General features: G+C 38.9%; 1 protein-coding gene across 4 annotated transcripts in view; it reads right to left on the reverse strand.

Annotated features, from left to right (window-relative positions):
- The window catches only part of LOC144981244 (dorsal-ventral patterning tolloid-like protein 1), a 49,160-nt gene extending 32,311 nt beyond the window's left edge, over positions 1-16,849 (reverse strand). For 2 of the 4 annotated variants that reach the window (XR_013657621.1, XM_078951071.1), the window contains exon 1: positions 15,254-15,815. Coding sequence is in view for 3 of the 4 variants with exons in the window: in XM_078951071.1 (XP_078807197.1) it covers positions 15,254-15,434 (181 nt within the window). In the remaining variant the exon portion in view is untranslated. Of the gene's footprint in view, positions 1-15,253; positions 15,816-16,417 lie in introns of those variants that run through there. The other 2 variants (XM_078951076.1, XM_023957942.2) reach the window with 2 other exon arrangements.
- Between the last annotated feature and the right edge of the window lie 1,015 nt (positions 16,850-17,864).

The raw sequence follows: 17,864 nt of genomic DNA on the forward strand, positions 1-17,864 counted from the left end.
GTGGAAATTGATGCTTTTATTTTGGTTTCATTGTAAAAATTTGAAAACAAGACCCGATCATCTGGGGTAACAAAATAATTAATGGCACATTAAACTCTTTTTTTTATTATAATTATTATTCAACATGAAAAAATCAAGACTCTCTGAATCTAAAAAGATGGAACAAAACTGAAAATTAGATAAAAATGTTAATAGCTCTGCTATTATAGGATACTTGAATCTTAAAAGCAATTCGGAAATGATGCTCACTTTTTATTTTATTACTTCTTTTTCAAACGGAAAATTTGGCAGCTTCCCTGAAGCAAAAACGTAGTAAGTATCAGACATTTTACGAAGACTATTTATGAATCAACTGTGTTCCTATAATAACAACGTTGATGGTTTACTACAAAAGTTTGTTTAAACACAACAATTTTTCCAAAATTCTTCAAACACAATGCATTGTGGTCTATATTTGCCAAACTAGTGAGTCCAGTATCTGTCAGAATACCTTTTTTGAAGTATTACAAAAACTTGAAAATCGACATAATAAAAAAAAACTTTTTGTAAAATGAGTCTGTATCCATTCTTCAGAGGCGATTAGTTCCCCTCTACCCTCAGCAGCAAGCATATTTAGGTTATCCAAAAATTAGGCACCAGGTAAACAAAACTAAGCTCATATAACAAAATTCTTTAGGGTATAGAAAATGTTATTGCATTTTTTCTCTTTGAGGGGATTTCCCAATGTATTAAAGTCCAGAAACTGGGCTGGTATTCTTTATATTACCAAGGCTTACTTGACAGTGGAATAAGTGGGTGTGACTTTGTCGTAAAAATGTGTTAATATAACACACTTATACCTTATAAGTGGTCTAGAGAGGCTTGTTCCAGCTGTTGGCTGTTAAAGCATGTTTCTCCTTCAACGTGCACATTTACACATAAGGAGTAGAAAAGTGATATGAGAAGGGTATTGTTTAGTTGTGCTATTGGTTTAGGCTTACAGTGCATTATCATTAATCTTCTGTCATCTCCCTTTTTGTACCTTGGAAACTTTAAATGCCTCTGGAGAGATTAGGACTCGGGATATTTCATGAAAACAAGATAAACTACAAAGACTTGTATCTTTCCAGGAAAAAGGAGCTGACACAAGCAGATATGCAAAGCAAGGCGAGGAAGGGAAGAACAAGGATAGTAAGTTTGGCCTATTGATTGGGGTCTTGTTAATTTACAGAGATACCATAAATAGCTCAAAGTCAAGCCAGGGTGGGGTGGGGGGTGAGGAAGGGTAAGGACAGCAAGGGGGTGGGGGGGTGGGGGTAGAGGAAATGTATTGATCTAGAAACCCCAGGATGTCCCATGAGACCTACATCATGCTGACCAGGCCCTATGTTTGTCCTTTAGCAGGGCACTGCAGCAAACACACATATACACTCTCCAGTATGCAGAAACATGCCGATTGTAATAAAAAGATATAAATTCCCCCATACTGTATTTTCTTACATTTACTAATTAGTCTCTTTAGAGAATGCTGGACCCACATTGATTCTGTTTATATTACGGGCATGTTATTTATGTATATAGAATGGAATAGAATAGAATAGAATAGAATAGAATAGAATAGAATAGAATAGAATAGAATGCCTTTATTGTCACTATACATATGTACAATCTGCATCACACACGAATCCAGTGAAATGAGAGCCGATCACTGTTCAGTGCAGACATGCATGAAAAAAGGAATTTCCAAAAAAATTCACAAAATGTACAAAATATGTTATATGATACCTACCGACCTATCAATCATTTTATTCTTTTTCTCCTCTATATTTGATGAATTTTACAGTCAAAAGCAGTAAAGATCTGTGTAGTGCTGGATTATATGCTGTTCTCAGTTGGGTGCACATAACAAAAACACAGAGAGAATGCACACATGTACACACCTTCCTAAGCTCCTCATTAAAAAAGTATGAAGCTGCACTCTTGGTTGGCCATTATTTGTTTTCATATGCATGAACAGAAGAGAGTATATGAACTACTCTAGTTCTATCAAGGTCTCACATTGTTAGTTTATTGCAACATCAAAGGTGGATTAGGTCTTATTAAGGATTTTTGTGAATGCGGCTTTGTTAAAGCTAACCCTTTGGAAGGAGCGGTTAGAGCTGATTGTTGGTCAGTTTAAAAAGAGACGCGACAAGACAAACCACCTCAAAAAGTTTTGGCACTGGTTGCACTTCACAGCAAGCTTTTAAACTGCAAAAGCCATAAGGTTGATGCTCCACCCAAGAAATTTATTCATTAACCCTGTCAGATAAACTAAGTCTGTAAAAGGAGCACGTTTTACTCTGACCAAAGACTGTGGTTTGGTTTAATTCACAGCTTGTAAAACAAGTCTGGACAAAAAGGATCACAACAGCCATCAAAGCATCAGTGAAATTTATGGGCAGTGTGTTACAAGAATGCACGTCATACAAATGAGGACTCAACTTGCAATTACCATTTCAGGCAATGCACATCTCAGCTGTAAAAGCAGTTTTGTACAAGCGAGAATATTACTCATTTTGATTTGATATTAGAATAGTTTAACTGGGCTGTGGTCTTAAAAAAATACACACAAAATGTCTTCCAACACAAACATTAAGACTCTAGAACTGCCTCTCTAAACACAGTGAAACCACGATTAGAACCAGTTTGCTTTACTCAGATGATCCAATTTGTTTGAGCTAGTTTGAAAGCCCACCTGAAGTCCAGTCTACCTAAATGACCTTGGGCCTTAGTCACAACTGCCTTGAGCGGGCACGAGCGAAAATGGGCAAAGCTGTACAAGGCGCGCAGGTGGCCCTCACAAAATTTTAAGACAAAAAGTGTTCATGCACATTTTTTCTATAGCAATGCTCGTAGCGAACACTGAAATAACATGCAAGGATATAAGGAAGGTTGAAATCACTGAGACACAGGTGGACAGATCTCTAGTAGATGTGGGGAGGGTAACAGGCAAATTCCTTATGTTAATCTTTATATTATTTGTTTCAAGTTGAATTTCCTTCTTTTAATGCTTTTTTCATTGAGCTCAGTGATTGTTCCTGCCATTACTACCATGAAAAGAGTACCGGTAGCTCACAGAATACTGGGAGAAGGATTGCAGATCAGTCAAATAATCAATGTCATCTAAGTGTACCAACAGAAACTGTTGGTATTACCTAACCCTTTAACAACGGAGATGTCGCCAGCAACGCCATAGTCTTTGGCGTACCGCAACTCTTTAACCGTTCATGTAATCAATATGAATCCGCTGAATCTGACGGAGGAAAAATAGACTTTTCACATTGGCTTTGCACTTTTCTTCACTTCAGGTGCCACTGGAAATAATCTTAATTGTGTACATGGTTGAAGAGTTACGGTAGTAAAACGAATGTGAACACTGGAGCTAAAGCGCCAATGTAAAAGGGTTAATAATACACACAAAAAATATCTTTTGAGTGATTGTCAAATTGTGGTTACTTTTTAAGCATAATTTGGTTTGATGAAAAACTGTATACAGTGAAGGTCGTTAAAGTCAAATAAAGATTGCTGCTTTTAATTGACCATATATTTTTACTGTTAAATCTGACTGAGGGACATTGTGCATTTGAATGGGTTTAGTTAAAAGCTGGTAGTGGCCACAGTCCCCACGGTCCAATCTGGTGTAAACTGCACTTGAGCAGCACTCAAGCACAGATTTCCAAAGTGTGTGTTCTTTGTGAGCACTTAGGAATGGAATAACAATGAGCTACTTGATTTTGTAAAGTACTGGAATGTGACGTGATGCTGGTGTTTGTATCATCAGTAGTCTAAAGTGGACTTAGCCCAAGACCAAAGCAGCATACACTCCCAGCCCGCAGAAGCAGACGGGATGATCTAATGTCTATGTTTTCTTTGGGGAGCATGGTTAACTCTGCTTAAACCGTGATAATTACAAAAGTATACCCTCAAGCCAAGATTCATTAACAATTTCTTAGGATCCCAGACACTGGCAACGACTTGGTTTCACTCATCTCTGCTGACACAATGTCGGGTCCAAACCTTGCAACTTGTGTATGTCTGATTAGTGTAAGCACCGTTTCTTCATGCATGAACACAGTATAAAAAAAAAAAGAAAAACAGATGGCAAGGCTGCAGGCGGATCTGAAATGACCCAGAAACAAAACCACATCACACAGAAATATATAAAACACACATGAACCTCAGGCTTTCATGACTTCTGAATTCAAAATAAACCTCTATAAATTCTTATAAATTCAACATTTGATGGCTCAGCCCTTCTTAAGTGTGCAGCTAGCAATTACTTGGCAAAAATAATTAAAGAATGGTTATAGGAAAACAGTGCAATTCATGAAAACAGTGGATAGGATACACACTTAAAGTCCTACTTTATAAGATTCTAGATTGATTTTAGTGCACTTTCTGTGCCTTTGACTGTGATTTCATTTATTTTTGAGTCAATCATTAATTGTAGTCAATACAATAAAAAAACACACAGATTTATCAAACTCATTATAAAAATGATAATATGCTTAATTAAATATATTGATCATTAAGTAAAGTCAAATAGAGCTGTATTTATTGCTTGAAAAAAGAGCGGAAAGTCAAATTTCAGTGATTATTTCTAACTAAGCCATTAAACTATTTTTTATTTGCAAAAATTTCCTTAAGATCTCGATGAAGTATAAAGTTGTGACCCTGATATTGACCGAAGCAACTATCCATCCATCAATTTTCTTAACCCGCTACAGTACTGGTATATCCCTATATCATGGGGCTGCTACAGCCTAACCTGGCTATTGTTGGGTGAAGGCGGGGTACACCCTTGACAGGTTGCCAGCTTGTTGCAGGACTAAGAGTGATTCTCACTGAAGATGAACGATGATTCTCCAACAAATTTTTCTTAAGAAATAACATCACTATAGTACTTTCAATCAAAACTAAGACTCTAAATTAGCACAGAGTCCATACCTAAAAGTCTAACTTATGATGGCCGCCAGAGATGATCAAGTCTCTCATCATGAGAAAAAAATACCCTAAGAATTCAAATTTTTTACTTCCCTTAGCAAGAGATAGTCTATTTAAGTATACTACAAGTATACTTAGTCTACACTAAAAGTGAGGCAGTATGTTTTTCAATTATCTATATAGTGGGAAGTTAAAATGTTCCAGTTTAGGAAGCTTACTCAGTTAGTATACTTCCAACATCCAACACAGCGTGTACATGGTCTGTGTTATTCTTGTTATACTTTTGTTTAAACTATAGTCTACTTAATGAAAAAAAAATTAAGTGTACTTCTTTTTGCTAAGTGTCCTGCCGTACTATGCAGAAACTCAACATTTGCTGCACAAGAGTGAGCTCTTAAAAGTTTAAGGCCATGCAAAAACATGTGTTCTTTCATTCCTATAAATATCAAGCTTAAACATAGAATAACCTGTGCTTCTGGTTTTCTGGGCCAGAAAGCACAGTGGAGCTAATTTGTGACTTTGACCATTTTCCTTGCTATTTTTAGAAAAGGTTGTGTCCCATTATAGCAGCTGCTACAAGGCACTCTGGGGGATTGGACCTGCTCATTAGAGGCTTCTTCAGTAAATCAACCTGAAGCCATTGTTCACCTGTTTTCCAGGACACTGGGCTTTTTATTTTAACAATGCAACATTGTACAGAGGCGACTAAAAGCAACAATGCACAGTTAAAATGAGGCACCATAACAATATACATAAAAATGTCTTGATTTATAGTAATGTTTTTCAACACAGATGTACCCATGTAAAAGACCTTTTCTTGCATGTACATAAAAACCTATTCAAAACGAAAAATAAATACAGATTATCTAATGTATTTATCAGGAAGTGAAGGGTTAAACTCAGTAAAATGTTCTTTCATCCAGACAAACAGCAGTTAGCGCTGATAAAATGATAGAACATTCTTTGCATCCTCCTCACATTGAGGATTTATATTATGACAAAAACTATAGTATCACAGGGTGAGTCAAGTTTTTCCAACATGGTAAAAACCTGCAGTCTCAAAGCGATCTGAACAGAGGAGCTGCATTAACAAGAAGGGGAACCACGATCCATTTGGGACAGGCTGGGACATTCCAGCATTTCACAATAACTGAGGGGAGTGTGAGAAAAAGAAGAATTAAAGAGGGAATTACAATAACGAAGTTTATTAGGTTGAGAGTGAAACAGACTGCTGGGGATTTGAGTCTGGTGGCGTTTAATTATGTGGAAATGAATACCTCCCTGAGAATGAACACTCACACCTCATAAACACACTGAGCCTTTTGGGTTGAATCCTTGCAAACACAATCAAAGAAAAGGAAAAAAGAAAAAAGCTGGAGGTCAAGAGGAAATTAAGGAGTACACTTGACATTTATGGGTGGTTTGGAGCTGTGTTTCTTCAAAGACCCGCTCCAATCCTCTTTTGATCTGTTATAAAAGCATTCTCGGTGGTCTTTTAACGATTATGTCGTGTTTAGCCAAAATCAAAAAATCCTGTGTAGCAGTTCATTTGAAAGTTACATCTGAGTTGTGAGTCTCACTGTTATCACTGTTAACATTCTCTCCCACTAGCTTACAGCCCCTCACAAAAAAAGGGGGAACATACATGAATCTGGTCGCCTACAAGTGGATGATTCCAAATGGACCAACTTAGGGAGCTTGTGACCCACCCATTGTTTTTTTCTACTTATATACGATATTTTTCAAATGCCACTTTTTGTATGCTCCTGATTGACAATGATTTAAAAACCCAGAATGCAATTCTAAGCTTAATTTTATCATAATCTTTGTAGAAATATCCATCAAGAAAATGCTAAAAACACCCAAAACACAATTTTCCTCAGCATGAGTCTTTAAACTGGTTGAGGTGAATCATTTGTCGCTGCTAAAAATACCATCAGAAGGTGACAAAAGCACCATCGTGTTTAATAATTAAGCAATATGTGACAGGTGGAGTAGATCTGACTCATAGCCTCTGCAGCTCCAGAACAAACCCAGGACTCTCAGCACAAAGCCTTCACTTGTGCTGAGGGGAGTCCTGAGGAAGACTTCAGAAGCTCAGTGGCAAAAGCACTCCTCTTTAATATAGTATGAGTGAGACCAGTTGCTTTCTTACCACACACACAACACAGTCACAAACACACACACTTCACTTTAAAGAGAACGAAGAAATACTGGAAGGGCTGTACAGCAGTTGAGCTGTCTCCGAATTAAACAAACATTTAAAGAGTAAAGTGTTTCCATTTTCCCCTTGATTGTAGTTCAATCCAGTATTTTCCCAGATAAAAAGAAATACATTGATTTCCAAACTCAATTCCTGACATGAGCCTTTGAGGATACACTGGTAAACCTGAAGGAAAATTGGATCAGACATGTTTACCGCAACTATCAACAACCTTTCATTTGAAAAAAACAAAACACTTTTCTGATGAAAACTGTACAACCTGTGTGTGCATGCTGTGGATCTATTACCTGGCACAACCACAGGCTTAAATTTACCCGTCAAACTTTAAATAAATAGACACAGTGGACACATGTGCATTCAAGCCTGCTTGGTTGAGGAAGTCAAGATGAGGAGATATACTGTACTGTCTTTCACTGTATATTTACCAAACCAAAGAGCAACAGCACTATACAGAATATAAAACATCTGCAATATTAATTCTAAACTTTAATTCAGACAACGCACTGAGGAAATGAAAGAGAAGTCGCTCAATTTAAACATTTGCGGAGCAGAGCTTTCTGGAACTAATCAGACACTGATTCAATTTCACTTTTTTAGTCAAATTTCACCTCCTTAGAACACGTTTTTCTATAAACCTGTAACTATTACATCAGTCCTCTTTTTGTAAATGTTTTACTGTTGATTTCTAATGTTTTATATTTCTTGTGAATAGAGTCCTTGGGTGTTTTGAAATGTGCTTTATAATTTGTTTTATTAGTATACATTATAAATTACAGAATCTTTTTGAAAGATTTCTTTGTTGTAACAATACTTCTTGAGAAAATTTTCTAAACAGTAATAAAGCTTGTTTGTTATCATTACTGATGTTGCCGAATTTAGAAGGAATGTAACTATTCCTCATTAGACTTTGAATGAGCAGCAAAGCAAAATTTGTGGAATAAACTCATTAAAAACTTGGTTGGTCTTTACTTGATTGGATGACTGAAGTTTGGAGAAGATGCAAATTGATGATTTAAGAATTTCATCATTAAAAAACCTTAAGTAGTGTGTGGTAGAACTTCACACAGTAGGGGTGGGCGGATCAATCTGAGTCTCGGTAGTATCGTATCGATAGCAAGTAGGGCTGCACGAAAACTCACGAAATACGATATTAGTCAACAATATTGTGATGTCGATAAAACTCGCAATACATAAAGAAAAAGCGAAACAATCAAAAACATCATTTCCATTTCACTTCAACTGTTTAATTTAAGTAAGAGTCAACCCTCTACATCTAAAATAAGAGAGCTCCATCCCATTGGTCAACAACCTGAAAGCGTTCATCCGATTGGTCAAATGCATAAAGGGATTTATTTGATTTGTTAAATACTTCAAGCTGCCATAAGATTGTTTTAGCACATTTAAGGTAACCATTTATTGCAATTTTTGTGATATTCATATTGAACAGCTTCCTATCACAATAACGATAAATTTGCGAGTTATTGTGCAGGCCTATTATCAAGGTGGTGAAGTATTTATACTAGCATAATAAAATCGATTCTTTGGATACTTTCGTTGCAGTTTTTCTTTAATACGTACAGTAAAGAGCTTGAATTTACCAATAGGGTTGCCAGATTGGGCAAAGAACAGCCCAATTGGAGCAAAAATCCACTCGATTTGAGGGGAAAGCTGCCCAATCTGGCAAAACTGTCTGTCTGCGTAAACAGCGCAAATCCCCCATTAAGAAATTCTAAGTTGCATTGTTTTCGCTTCTACAGTTTCAGCACCCGTTAAGCCTTGGAGCAAAGCAAACCTCTGAGCTTTGACTGTTTGCCCGCTGTCCGTGAGCTTTGTTGAAATGTATAGAAAGAGAATTAAAAACTGCTAATACTTTAAGGATAATCTGAAACTACAGAAAAAAATAATGTTGGCCATGACGTTAAACAACATTGGACCTGTAATGTAGCTTGAATTGCTTTACTAATGTTCAGACTTAACTCAACAGTGTGCATAATATATAGCTGCATTACCAAAAACATTTTATTGCCAGTCCAATGGATTACTTTGATGAAGACAACTTTTTCTGATCATTAAGACCTTAAGAACATTTGTTCAAGAAACAGATAAAAAGGTTGAACTAGAAATGGTAAATGGCATATACAGTATTTATGGATCACTTTACCTTGATTAAGGCCTAAAGCGGTGTAAAGTCACAATCCCATTCACCAACACACAAACATTCGCACCCTGATGAGCTGCCATCCATGGTGCTAACCAAACTGTTGGGAACAAATGAGGGTTCAGTGTCGTACAAAAAGGCACAGCAACACATGGTAGGCAAGACGGAAGCCAAACCTGCAACCAGCTGATCAGAGGTCAGACGCTCTACCTCTCCACTACAACTGCACCATAGAAGTTGTTCTTTTTGTTTCTTTTTTTTTTTTGGGGGGGGGGGGACACACACACACTTTTTTTTTGTGAACTGTGTAAATCTTCAAGATGCAAAAAATGTCTTAATATGATTTGAACATTAAATGAACATTAAATGCTGATAAAAAAATGTACCGATCTTACAACCATTTCAAGCGTGGTGGCTTCATGTAAACATGGATAATCTAACCAACTAATTTACATCACAACCCAATGACCAATGACTTAAACCCTATATATAACAGTAAATACAGAACTTATCAGTCTACAAAACAGATGGCATTTCCCCCCAAAAAAGCTTTTCCATATGTCACATTCCAAATTCAAGAGATACTGAAGTATGGATGTATTAAAGTATATGGATAGATGGCCTACTTTGGTTCCCGAGAGCCACCTAACTGGATTAGGAGTGTTCAGTCAATCAGAGTGTGGAATCATCTGAGTCAGCTAATCAGCAATAAACATCGCAGGGATAGCAAGAAATCCAGATTTATTTTTCATACCATATCTAGCTCAACTCTCACAAAAAAGGAGATAAATTCATGACGTAGACATTTTTAAACCCTTGTCTACCGCTTTCTTACACAAGAGTCTACATGCTCCAAGATTTTCATGGTATTCAAGGAAAAATGTATATAAACAATATCTTATTGATTGTTGTTGAAAAAAGAGGCCCTCACTGTTCAGACACTCAAGTTTGTTTACCTTGCATTTCATGTATGTGAGATTTTATGAGAACAGTGATTTGGAAGGAAGCATGAATGACTCTTAAGTGAGCATAGGAGCGTGTGCGTGTGCGAACGTGTGTGTTTGTGTGCGTGCATGTGTGTCATCTCCAGCTGAGCGGCAGGATGCAGACAACCAGGAAGAGATAAGCGAGGGTGAATGGAGGGAGCTTTGCATGAGTGTGTATCAAGTGTGTGAGTATGGGTGCATTTGTACATTCGCGTGGGGAAATCACTTCACAAAGGCCTGGAAGTGTGTGTTCCCCTGTCTGCCAGCGCGGGACTCAGAGGAGATAAGCAGACAGCCAAATATTCCCCTTGTGTTTTCCCAGCAAAAACAGGAGGCGGAATACCAACTACTCAGACTGATGCCACAGGGTCAGGCCTGGAATGAGTTGTGTTTCCAGGTCTTAGAAGCTGCATATAACTTCATCCACTAGTGGAAAAATGAAACAACAACAACAACAACAAACTGAAGATAAATAATAACCAAAAAAAAAACAATTTGATGCAATAAATCCAAAACCTTTTCACACAAGAAAAAAAAATGTGGAGACATTGAAAGCACTTTGCCCACTTTGCAGCACATAAACATTTGAGATTCTCTATGTGTTAAGATTTTTTTCTCCCTGCAGTCACAGCTCACTCAAACAGATTGAGCAGATTTCTCCATAGGAATGGTGTCACGGCTGGAAAACCTGAGTCACATTTGTGATGTGCATGCAGAACACAGGGCATGGCCGTGAAGGTTCACCATGAAATCTGCTGTGTTTTGTCCATCAGCAATATCAATCGGGAGCCCCTAAGTTGTTTTTTGATTTGGTTTTGATATCATAGAATGACTGCAGACAGGGTTACAAGTACCATGGAAGCAGCAGAAAAGAGGCTCATATGCAAAGTTACTTAAAGATCCACTAGGATTGAAATGGTGTTTTGGGGAATAACATGTTCTTGTGGCATTTTTCTCATGATGGAGGACATTTATAAAAAACTTCAGCTTAAAATTGCATTTCTGGGTATTTCAAATCATGCTGAATAAGGAGCAGATCCCATTGGAAAAAGCTAGGTGTGACGTGGAACAGCAAGCTCCCTGCTCCACTCCATTCTGATGTATCCACTTGCAGACAAATAGATCCAAGTATGTCTTTGCTCTCCTGGAGCTGGAATCTGGCTCAAAACTGTATAGCTCGCCATTTCTGTTGCACCAGTAATATTATAATGGGGTTGTGATGGGCTGTAGACTAGCAGGAGAGAGAGAACAGATGGATGATGGGAAATGGGGGCGCACCAATAGTCCCGTCCACAACTATGAGGTGAATTTCTGATGAACTACTGCCGCTCTGCAGAAACTGTCCTAGAAAACGACACAGGTTTTTTTTTAATTTTAGTTAAAAACAGCATAATTATAATTAAAAGAAAATTGGGAATGCTTTCAATATAGACCAAAAGATGAGTGTGTGATATGACTTTTTTCATAAAGTAGCCTCGAACCATGACTGTAACATTTAGGAGATGCACATAATTATGCCTCTGATAAACACTGTCTGGTTCTGAATGCTTCCTAACAGCCATGACAAGGTTCAAAAGACACAAAGTAAAGTATGGCGTTTTATTTTTGTCAAAATATTATTCAATTTAAACGGATGTATAAAACTAAAAAAATTAGTTTGTACAAACTTGACTATTGAATGGAATGTTTGGAATGTATGTATTAAATGAATGGAATGTATTTACTGTGTATTTGAACTGTATATTGTGAAATCTGAGCACAGGTGATGGTGTGAGAAATGTAAATGTAATGTTTAAAAGGGAGCAGATAACTATAAGAATTGTATTCTTCAATTCTGCTCCCTTCTAATCATGACAATATGTGAGACAAACATGTACCGGTAAACATTTGGACATCAATTTTCATGAAAGGAACAAATAAATAAATGAAATGAAAATGAAAATTTTTCACAAGTAGTAATAAGTAATAGTTTCTTAGTAGTTACTGTATTAATTCTTTGTCTAATTATTAACTTAGCAAAAAAAGTTGGGCATGACTTCTAAATTATCTTTGGTGTGCATTAATGATGATCCTAATCTTACCTTAACATGTAAATCAAAGTGGACTAAAGTCTTCTTCTTAACCGGCTGAGCCTAAAATCCAAACAAACACTAAGTGTGTCTGTGTGTCACAGAGCATCCACATAAAGCCACTCTTGCAGACATCTGCGTAATTTTCACCCAAACAAACACACTTGCACACACTGTTCAATGTGTCAGGTTTGCCTTTTTGGTATGTAAGGAATGCGTGTCGGTCAACCCTTTCTGCAGAGTTCACATCCCGTACGTGTCATTATAGAGAAAACCTACACGTTCACATGTGCACACAAGTCAGATAAACACATTAATCAGATTTTAACCATAACTGCATTAATATCTTCTTCAATTTTGGAAGCTGAGGTGAATCATTTACTCATATTAGCCAAGTGTAAACTGCAGACATACATCCAACCATTCTCTTGCTCCATATGTGACCAAAACTGGAATCTAAAACCAACCCACACTCTACTAATGCTGCTTCAGGAAGACAAAGAGATGAATCACCTCAGGAAAATCAAACCACAAACGGAGCTGTCTCTTCAGCTAAACAGAACACACACAGTCCTCCTTGGACTGGTCTGAACAGTCTCATACATGACCCTTTACTGGAAATCTAACATGCTTATATCAAAAGCATCTCTGACATAAACCTCGCTTTGAGATATGCAGTATAGAGGTGAAGACTACAGATGCCCATGGAGGATGAAGCTGATGATAATGTGCCAGATCTTCCCAATAACAGCCCTCTGCTGTGGATTTAAACTTAAAGGCTAAAGTCTTGAACAGAAGTGTGTTACCTTCCTCTTCTTCATCGGTAGTTTGGATGAACAGTGATGGTAATTCAGGTCCTGCTGCAATTTTTTGATGCTTAAGTTGCACATTAAAAGTTGTCTGGAAAAGACTGGTAAGTTTGAGATGACCTCCTTCAGCAGCTCTCCAGGCGACACATTCATTGCAGTTTTACTTGGACCCCAACTCTGGACCCTACCAGCTTTGTCAGTCTATGTTATAGACTGGAGGTTAACATCAGATTTGATAGGATTGAGCATCACAGTATAGTTTATGGATTCACAATCTCAGGAACAGCATCAGAAAATTTAGAGTGAGACACAGGGGGTGTAGCTCCACAGTCAAAACTGTCACTAACTCCTTTCTAACTTGTATGCTCTTATCTTTCCCTCACTTAATTGATTGTAACTGTTTGGGTGGAGGGCTGCACAGTGGAGTAGTGGTCAGCACTCTTGCTGTGAAGCAAGTAGGCCCTGGTTCAAACCCCATCTGGGACCTTCAAGTGTGGCGTTTATATGCACATGCAGGTTTTCTCCAGCTTCCTCCCACAGTATAAATACATGCTTTTGGGGTTCATTGACAATTCTAAAGTGCACTTAGGTGTGGATGTTTGTGTGTGTGGTTGTGTGACCCTGCAACAGACTGGCAAACTGCCCAGGCCGCCCAGCAGTCAATAGAATAGGCTCCAGCAACCCATTCAACGAGTTCCAGAGATGATTGGAGTCAACCACCAGGACAGTTAAAAGTGAAAAGGTTTGATCTGTTTTTGTCTTCTGCAGGATAACATAAAGGCAAGTCTGTAAAATTTGGAAACACAGGAAGGGTTTGTTTAATGACTTAAATAAATGTGCTCTTAAGCTCATCTCACTGTGGTGGTTTCTGCCTAAACAGCAATATTTCCTTACTATCATCATCAGCTAGCCTATAGGGACACTAAATCTCTTTGAACTGTGAACTAAATTTGACCATAATCAAGATATTTCATTGATCTACAGAATTAATTTTAAAAATGATCAGTGTGTCTACGTGTCTCAGTGTTTCCATAGATCTATTTGAAAACATTGGTCTCCTTTAAGTTACGTCTTTGCATATTTGAGTGCTGGTGAACTTACTGACACAGATGAGCTCTTTGTCAGTAAACTTCTTCACTTGGACAAAGCTGACACAAATGCAGAATAAACAACAAGGGAGAAGCTACAATGGGATTATGTTATTCTCCAATTTTTTATTATTATTTCTTTAAACGGAGAATGCCCATTTCCTAAATTTTCTTCAAAGGCTCTTGGAAAAATCTGCTCCACACATTAAGATGATGAGATTTCTTTTTAACGGGAATCTAAAGATGCACAAAGGCAACAAATAAAAAAAATCCACAAAAGTTTACATTCAGACAACTTAAAGTTTGATTTATTATTTCACGCCAACAAAAAGCACTCACCTGATGCATGAACTGACTTAAAGCTGAATTTAGTAACTCGTTCAAAGTAAATGTGGTAAGTCGTGACTGCAGAAGAAACATTCATTTTCTTTCACGTTAAGATATATTTTAAGAGGACACAAGAAAATAAAACGTAGTTCTCCTGCTGTGTGTCTTTTATGTTTTTTGATGTCTTTTATGTTGTTTGATGAGCTGTTTCTCATGATGCTCAAACACACAAACGCCTCCAAACAGCGTCCCTGAATGCTAAACGGTGCATGCATTTCTATTTTCTTCCCTTACATGCCAAATTTTTTTTCCCCCACTCACGAGTGATGCACTGCCGCTGCGCGCGTGCAGTGAAATGTGCGTCTCATTGGGGGAAACACGGCTTAGCGGGACAGTCACCGGGCCGCACGTGGCATCCATCTGCGGGATCACTATGAATGCCCACTTATCTGAGAGGAAGGGTGGGAGGGGGAGAGGGCATCTGGACCGACGCACGCGCACACATATACACGTGGCGCACTGCCATCTCTCATACACGTGCCTCGTCTGAGATGAGGATGAGTGCGGCTCACGTGAAAATGAATATTCCTCTGAAAGTTAACACATAAAAGTTCAATTGAGACTCACCTGCTTTACAGGGGTCCTTGTAGTCAATGGACTCTGCTCTTTCCTCTTCATAATAATCAAAGTCAGTCTCCTCGTAGTCAAAACAGCGAGAAATTGTCACTTTCCCCAAGAAAGTCAAGCCCGCCAGCACCAGCGTGATCCAGTGCATCTTAGCTGCAAGTGCCAAGGGCACTCGGTCCATCTGAGGGCTAAAACTGCACAAAAAAGGTGGCCTCTACGCTGTAACCTTTTCTGGATTATCTATCCTCTCTTCAAAAATGAGGAATAATGAGGCAGGAATTCCTCAGATCATCCTGAAGATTGACCGCCTTCTCCGTCTGTTCTGTGGACTGCGGTGGTTCACTCCGCCCGGCTCGTCATGGTGTGAGGGCACCCAGGTACCTGAGTCGGTCCCCGTGCGACTCAGTCTGCGAAGAGGCGCTCCGCTGTCCTGCGCAGTGGACGAAACCAGAAGAGAGACGGTCGGTATCAGGATTTGGAGCTCTGCGGGCACAAAGACGCACGACGGTGGCCCTGCTGCGCGCGCAAGAAATAGCCGTGTCGCATACTTTCAGACAGAACTGATGCCTCTTGCTGAGCCCCCCCCCCCCCCCCCCCCGCTTACGCTCTCTCCTCCCCTCTCTTTCTCCTACAGTGTCCAGGAGCGGTGGTCTCTCCTTCTCTCTTGTCACCCAGAATACACAAATACCTGACCTCTACATTTCTTAAACACTAACTTAATTTGTTCTCTGTAATTACTTTTGCTGTTTTATATATGTTTATGTATGATTTTTTGTACTTTTAAAACGACCTCCCTTTGATCTCAGCGCATGCAGCGACCAGAGGAAGCGCACGGCGGTCATCACAGGTCACTCCTTTATTTGTATCGATGCGTAAATGACCAAATAACGGTGGCAATAAAAGTAACAGGGTGACAAGAAATCTGCTCAGTGCCTGTCATTTAGCTCTTTAAAGGTGAGTGTCAGGTATTTGACACCTGACCCATGAAAAGACTTTGGGGGTTAGAACCCTCTATTCTATCACAGTGCCGTGACAAAAGAGGGCCCTCTTCCATTACAGTCAACGGGTTCAAATCTTCACTTAAAGTAGATAGATAGATAGACAGACTGACAGATTTCTCTTGCCTCTCAGCACAACAAACAAACAAACAAACAGAAAAACAACCTGACACAGGAGCCGTTGTTGACCATCAGACTGTGAACACCTTGCCAAGGTAAATCCTCCTGAGTCTAGCTCACCCCGTGCGTCCCCGCAGGTGACCTGCTGTGTTTACCTGCCCCGGACGCCTGTATTTGCTGCGACATCACGACGCGACCCATCATGCTCCAAACGGGGGGCTTTCTTGAGGTTCTCGTTGAGCGTGGGAGTGGGTGAGGAGGGCGCGCTTTTAGGTGACTTTTTGTTTTCTTGCCGGCGGATCCGAATGAGCCCTTCCTCCCTCATTTATTACCGGGAGATTACCGGAGCGCAGTCTCCACGGCTCGGGACTAATCCTGCCCTTGGGGAGAGGTAACGGCGCGCTGACGTCACGCTATCAATCCAGCAGCAAGCTGTCCACTACTGCACGCGCCCGCAGCCGCGGACACAAATCCCCTGGAGACCACTCACACACGGGATGGGAGTTCATTCAGTTTAGGGCAACACACCCATGAACCTTGCTCCTTAAATGACCAATTGTGTACGTAAAATGTAATAAAGAATTATAAACAAGTGCGTAATGTTCTCACCTCAAATATTTGACTGAAGCCGTGTAATCATAGGACATGGTTTTAGGGTTCAAAGATTGGAAAAGTTGTTGCAATTCCATATTCAGGAGACACAGAAATGAGGCACATGTCCTCAGTTATTTTTACATTTTTCACTTCATTACTGAGTAGCTTTAAGAAGAAACATAGAATCCACATTTTGCTATGATGACTTTTAATTCCCTAATATCAATACATTTTTTTATGGATGATCAAATTAGTAAAATAACACCTAAAACACTCAGACATGTTAAGGGGGCATTTGAAACAGACAACACACTCACTGTTTCTACTGCAAAGCTGCATTGCTGTGATGTGGGATAAAATAACATTTATTAAATGAAAAATATACATTTTTTTCAGAATAGTAATAACACTAAAATTACTTTTCTGATTCCATGTTTTACAGGTTATTTGGTGGAGTTAGGGGAACCAAATTTGCAGGACGCAGGGTTTGCGGAGGGAACTTAAAGGTTTATTAAATTATCTTGGAAAAGGTGTTTAATGTCAAAACTAAATTAATAGTAAATGGCATGTACTTACATAACAATTTTCGATTTAAGGCTCAAAGAGCTTTACAGTTATAGTCCCATTCACCCAAGGCACATACACTGATTGAGGCTCTGCTGACTTGTGCCACGATCACACCGGGTCAAGAATCTGCTAAATGCAGGTTGTAGCACATGGTGTTCACACTAGACTGTTATTACCCGAAACTAGCACATTGACTTATTGGAAAAGGTTTCGAGCTAAATGTTAAAGCGTTGCAGATTTAGTGAATCTTGCAAGTGTTTTTCTTTCCCAGCTCTTGTCAATTTATATATGAAAGACTTGATGTCAAATAATTCTGGCCAGGCACAACCTGC

Source organism: Oryzias latipes, chromosome 1, assembly GCF_053564925.1.
Source record: "Oryzias latipes strain Hd-rR chromosome 1, Olatipes_Hd-rR_3.1".
In the NCBI taxonomy this organism is placed as follows: domain Eukaryota; kingdom Metazoa; phylum Chordata; class Actinopteri; order Beloniformes; family Adrianichthyidae; genus Oryzias; species Oryzias latipes.